This window comes from Sardina pilchardus, chromosome 16 (assembly GCF_963854185.1).
Source record: "Sardina pilchardus chromosome 16, fSarPil1.1, whole genome shotgun sequence".
Lineage (NCBI taxonomy): Eukaryota > Metazoa > Chordata > Actinopteri > Clupeiformes > Clupeidae > Sardina > Sardina pilchardus.
The window spans coordinates 910192-916191 of NC_085009.1; the positions used below are offsets into that span (position 1 = coordinate 910192).

The 6000-nt window shown below is 43.0% G+C and overlaps 1 protein-coding gene across 2 annotated transcripts in view; it reads left to right on the plus strand.

The window, feature by feature from the left end:
* Nucleotides 1-6000, plus strand: part of tec (tec protein tyrosine kinase) — a 50287-nt gene that overhangs the window by 38447 nt on the left and 5840 nt on the right. For both annotated transcript variants that reach the window (XM_062516589.1, XM_062516590.1), the window contains exons 7-13: nt 239-441; nt 662-727; nt 846-900; nt 1071-1150; nt 1321-1454; nt 1569-1643; nt 2240-2411. In XM_062516589.1, the coding sequence (XP_062372573.1) occupies nt 239-441; nt 662-727; nt 846-900; nt 1071-1150; nt 1321-1454; nt 1569-1643; nt 2240-2411 (785 nt within the window). The remainder of the gene's footprint in view (nt 1-238; nt 442-661; nt 728-845; nt 901-1070; nt 1151-1320; nt 1455-1568; nt 1644-2239; nt 2412-6000) is intronic.

The following is a 6000-nucleotide window of genomic DNA, read 5'->3' on the forward strand; positions in this document are numbered from 1 at the left end:
GTGCATTTTCATGCACTGTAATAAGAAGAATAGGAAGAACAGTACAGTGCATTTTCATGCACTGTAATAAGAAGCAGTGACAGAGGAAGTCAAAGAGAGGGAGAGAAGGGAAGATAATAAAACTCCTCAACATACACACACACGCACACACATGCACACACTCACACACACACACACACACACACACACACACACACACTTAAAGAGTGAGAATACTCATGGTGGAAATTGTCTCCAGCCCTCCAATGAGGTCCGTCGCCCACCCCCTCCACCTCCGCCCGAGTATGACGAGCAGGAGGAGGAGCCCAAGGAGGAAGTGGTCATCGCCATGTACGACTTCACAGGCACAGAGAGCCACGACCTCCGACTCATTCGTGGTGAGGAGTACATCATCTTGGAGAAGTGTGATGTCAACTGGTATAGGGCACGGAACAAATACGGGTATGTATGTGTTTGGCTTTGTGAGTGCACTTGTGTGTGTATGTATGTTTGTGACCGTATACAGTTCATGTTTGTTTGTTCCTATTTAATTACCATGTTGTGTGGTGGAAATATACTGTATGTGTGTAAGCATGTGGTTATAATCGTGCTATACTGATATGTGTACATAAACTGTGTGTGTGCGTGTGTGTATTTGTATGATTTTCTCCCTGTCTTCCAGGGAAGAGGGGTACATCCCCAGTAACTATGTGACAGAGAAGACGTCAGACAACCTTGATCAGTTTATGTAAGATCACTGACCTCGGCCACCTCAAGCTTGTTCATCTAAACTCATGTACCTCTTACAAGCAGGGCTGTGAAGGCTGCAAAGGTGTGTGATGTGTATGTCTGTTTGTGCCCATTAGATGGTTCTGTAAGAATATAAACCGTGCCAAGGCTGAGGAGCAGCTCAAAAAGGAGGTGTGTGCGTGTGTGTGTGTGTGTGTGTGTGCGTGTGTGCGTGTGTGCGTGCGTGCGTGCGTGCGTGCGTGTGCGTGTGCGTGTGCGTGTGTGTGTCACCATACAGCCAGTCCATTTCTGTGGTGTGTGTGTGTACTGATAGCGTGCCACGCTTTTATGAGTTCGTTTAGGATAAGGAGGGAGGCTTCATGGTCAGAGACTCCAGCAGTCCAGGAGCATACACTGTGTCTTTATATACGAGGTCGTCAGGGTAGGTAAAACACACACATACACACACACACACACACACACACACACACACAGAACATACATTCACATATTGTCAGATATACAATATTATGTATTGTTCTGTATACATTTGTGTGTATAGAATTGTGTGTGTGTGTGTGTGTGTGTGTGTGTGTGTGTGTGTGACTGTAGGGATGGCCTGGCTGTTGTGAGGCATTACTACATCAAGGAGACACCAGGCACACCTAAACAGTTCTACCTGGCTGAGAGGCACCTGTTTGACACCATCCCTGAACTCATTGAGTATCACAAACACAATGCTGCAGGTGCTGATACACACTTCAAAGTACACACAAAATGAACATGTTCAGTTGGGTACATTAGACCACCATAAGGGATTTTATGTGTGCGTGAACGTGTGCGTATGTTTTTCTCCTCAGGACTGGTTGCCAGGTTACGTTATCCTGTTGGAAAACAGGGAAGAGTTGCTCCGACAACTGCAGGATTCAGCTACGGTTAGCACAGACACACACACACACACACACACACACACACACACACACACACACACACACGGATATCCGCTATAATGTAAGGAATTCCTACAGTCTACTGATACATTATAGTGAATGGACACAAAGGTGAGCCAGTAATACAAACAAACAAACAAAAAAATCTAGGAATCCACTATAATGTAGACGGAGGTTAGAAATGCAAGCCCTTGTTGCAAATTCTTCAGTCAATTTATGTTCTGATCAGCAACATAAAAAAAACAACACAAACCCCTGATGCAAGCACCAGCAACTACCATTGCAGAAACACAGCGACAAAAGTTTTCAAGGGGAATAATAAACTCAATAAAATTACAGTTAAAATACTCTATGGATGGAACTTTCCATCTTCTTGTACATTACTTAGTGTCTTATCTGATATTGTGATTTATTTGTTCTGACATGGCATTGAGGTTCTTCTATCATTGTTCTCAGGTGGTCTTGAGATTGTTCTGTAGTTGTTCTGAAATGGCATTGCGGTTGATCTAAAGTTGTTTCTGAGGTTGTGTTGACGTTCTCCAGCTGCTGTGAGGTTGTAATGGTTGTGCTTGTGGCTGTAGATAAGTGGGAGATTAACCCAGCGGAGCTGACCTTCATGAAGGAGCTGGGCAGTGGGCAGTACGGAGTGGTGCGACTGGGCAAGTGGAGAGCGCAGCACAAAGTGGCCATCAAGGCCATCAGGGAAGGAGCCATGTCTGAGGACGACTTCATCGAGGAGGCCAAGGTCATGATGTGAGTAGATGCATGTAATAGGCCTTATGTACTTAAGTACACACACACACACACACACACACACACACACACACACGCACACACACACACACGCACACACACACACACACACACACACACACACACACAAGCAATCTTGTTTCCCTTATGCTCAGTTTGTAGTATATTTTCATGGAGGTATTACAGTTTTTTTCAATCGCTAACAAGCGTTTGTCCATTCAATGACACATTTTCAAAACTCTAAACACAGTTAGCACAGCATCAGTCTTTTGTGGCCATACCATTCACCCATTTCATGTTGTTTTCACACAGTATGCAGTCAGTGAATACATTTTCACAATGCTTACATTTTCTTAACAGACAAACTATACCTCCCAACAAAATAATGGATCGTTTTTGTATTTTTTTCGAATGTTAACACACAACATCCCACAATAGTTAAAACAATATTCCAAACCTTAGATACAGTAAAAAAAAACTCTGCTTCTGCAATGTTATCAATTCAAAAGCAATATATCTCAGCTGATAATAAACAAAAAATCCAATAATTGACACACAGATGATTTATGTTGGGTAAATTGGGCCAACCACAGCTGATTCCAGTCTGTCTTAGACTCAGTGGCAGGGGTTATTTCTCTCTATTACATTGACACTTACACAGTAAAAAGAGGAGGTGATGTTTTTGGAAGCAGAAACAGAAAAAGACAAATACTGTAATGTCTCGACGAGGAAGAGGAAGAGTAAGGGGCCCAGGGAGAAGAGCAGGCCCAGTGAGAGATGCAGTGAGAGGTGCAGGAGCACTGAGAAGAGCAGGTGCAGAGATTAGACACAGTAATATTGTGCTTTTTTTGTTCACCCCCTTTTTATCTGCTTTTTGCTGTTGCTTTTTGTTCAGAATGCTCTTGTGTTTCATGGATATTTTGTTCACTGCAATGAAACAATGTGTAAAAATGCAAGTGTAAAAATGCTGGATTGCATGTTTTGCATGCAAATACCTGTAAAACGGAAACATAAAAGTCTATGCAGTTTTTGTAATGTCAACAGTAGCCAGTATTTTGAAACCTAGTGTACTCAGATTGACTGCATTTATCTTGTGAAGTGAAAACAAGCTTCATTCTTTGACAAAATCACTTCATTTTGAGTCAGGTTTCCAGTGTTTTGGTAAAGTTAGTGTGTGCAGAGAAATGACGAGTTAGTGTATATGTAACAAAATGTGGTGTAACAACATGGAATGTGCTTTTGAGAGGAAAATGATCCATTTGGCCAATTGTGTTTTGTAAGTGAGAGTCTGTGTTTAGAGTTTTGAAAATGTGTCAAATGAATGGACAAATGCTTGTTAGCGATTGAAAAAAAAACTGTATAAGAACTGGAGAAAGTGAACTAGAGAAAGTAATTCCAGTGAATTACGAGTGCATGAAAATGCAAACATTTCTGCTTAGGACGCACAGGAAACAGAGAGAGAGGGAGAGAGAGTTCTAGCATAGGATTCTAATTGCCATTGTGATGTCATAATCGCAATGTTAAGTCTATGGGGAAATTTTAATAGTTTTTATTTAATTCGGTTTTTAAGTGATGATGTAACAATGGGATAATAAATATATGTCCGGGTCCAACGGCTTTCAAACTCACATGTTATTCTCCATAGACAGTCAAATAAACTATTAATTTCCGCTATTCTTACTAGCTCTTACTAGAAAATTGTCATCTTAAACGGACTTGTTGCCTCAACCCAATCAAATCTATATTTCTCGCGGAAGCCTAGACGTTACCCATTAATATATAATATGGATGCATAGCTACAGTGATTATTTTGTTAAAATTTAGCGATTTTGTTTTAAAACCGCTAAAACAAAGGTGGTGATGACATAGTTTACAAGTCGCAAAAACCGTCTGGCTGCGCTAATAAACGTCTATTCACAAAATAGCTGTTGGGCCTGTGACGTTGGACTTAAAAACCGAATAGTTCAAAAAGTATAAAAGTTACAAAGTTGAAAAATACATAGCTGAAGTCACCTAAGTAAGACCTACGCAGCGCAGTTTGAATGAAGTTTCTACGTTAAACGTTATATCTATATCTTTCTATACCAACGTCGTGCACACAGTGTTCTTTTTTCAGAGCCTAGAGCCTTTGTAAAATCTAATTTAGCATTAAACAAAGCGATATAAGCAGCAATTTCGACACTGATTGGCTGTTGGAATCCTGCAATTTGATTGGCTCCCAGAATCCTGCAATTTGATTGGCTCCCAAAATCATGCAATCTGATTGGCTGCTGGAATCTTGCAATCTGATTGGCTGTTGGAATCCTGCAATCTGATTGGCTCCCAGAATCCTGCAATCTGATTGGCTGTTGGAGTCCTGCAAGCTGATTGGCTGTTGGAATCCTGCAATCTGATTGGCTCCCAGAATCCTGCAATTTGATTGGCTCCCAGAATCCTGCAATCTGATTGGCTCCCAGAACCCTGCAATCTGATTGGCCCCCAGAATCCAGCGATCTGATTGGCTCCCAGAATCCTGCGATTTGATTGGCTCCCAGAATCCTGCAATCTGATTGGCTGTTGGAATCCTGCAATCTGATTGGCCGTTGGAATCCTGCAATCTGATTGGCTCCCAGAACCCTGCAATCTGATTGGCTCCCAGAATCCTGCAATCTGATTGGCTGTTGGAATCCTGCAATCTGATTGGCCCCCAGAATCCTGCAATCTGATTGGCTCCCAGAATCCTGCAATCTGATTGGCTCACAGAATCCTGCAATTTGATTGGCTGTTGGAATCCTGCAATTTGATTGGCTGTTGGAATCCTGCAATGTGATTGGCTCCCAGAACCCTGCAATCTGATTGGATCCCAGAATCCTGCAATCTGATTGGCTCCCAGAATCCTGCAATCTGATTGGCTGTTGGAATCCTGCAATCTGATTGGCCGTTGGAATCCTGCAATCTGATTGGCTCCCAGAACCCTGCAATCTGATTGGCTCCCAGAACCCTGCAATCTGATTGGCCCCCAGAATCCAGTGATCTGATTGGCTCCCAGAATCCTGCAATTTGATTGGCTGTTGGAATCCTGCGATCTGATTGGCTGTTGGAATCCTGCAATCTGATTGGCTCCCAGAATCCTGCAATCTGATTGGCTCCCAGAATCCTGCAATTTGATTGGCTCCCAGAATCCTGCAATCTGATTGGCTGTTGGAATCCTGCAATCTGATTGGCTGTTGGAATCCTGCAATCTGATTGCCCCCCAGAATCCTGCAATCTGATTGGCTGTTGGAATCCTGCAATCTGATTTGCCCCCAGAATCCTGCAATCTGATTGGCTCCCAGAATCCTGCAATCTGATTGGCCCCCAGAATCCTGCAATCTGATTGGCCCCCAGAATCCTGCAATCTGATTGGCCCCCAGAATCCTGCAATCTGATTGGCTGTTGGAATCCTGCAATCTGATTGGCCCCCAGAATCCTGCAATTTGATTGGCTCCCAGAATCCTGCAATTTGATTGGCTGTTGGAATCTTGCAATCTGATTGGCTGTTGGAATCCTGCAATCTGATTGGCTCCCAGAACCCTGCAATCTGATTGGCTCCCAGAATCCTGCAATCTGA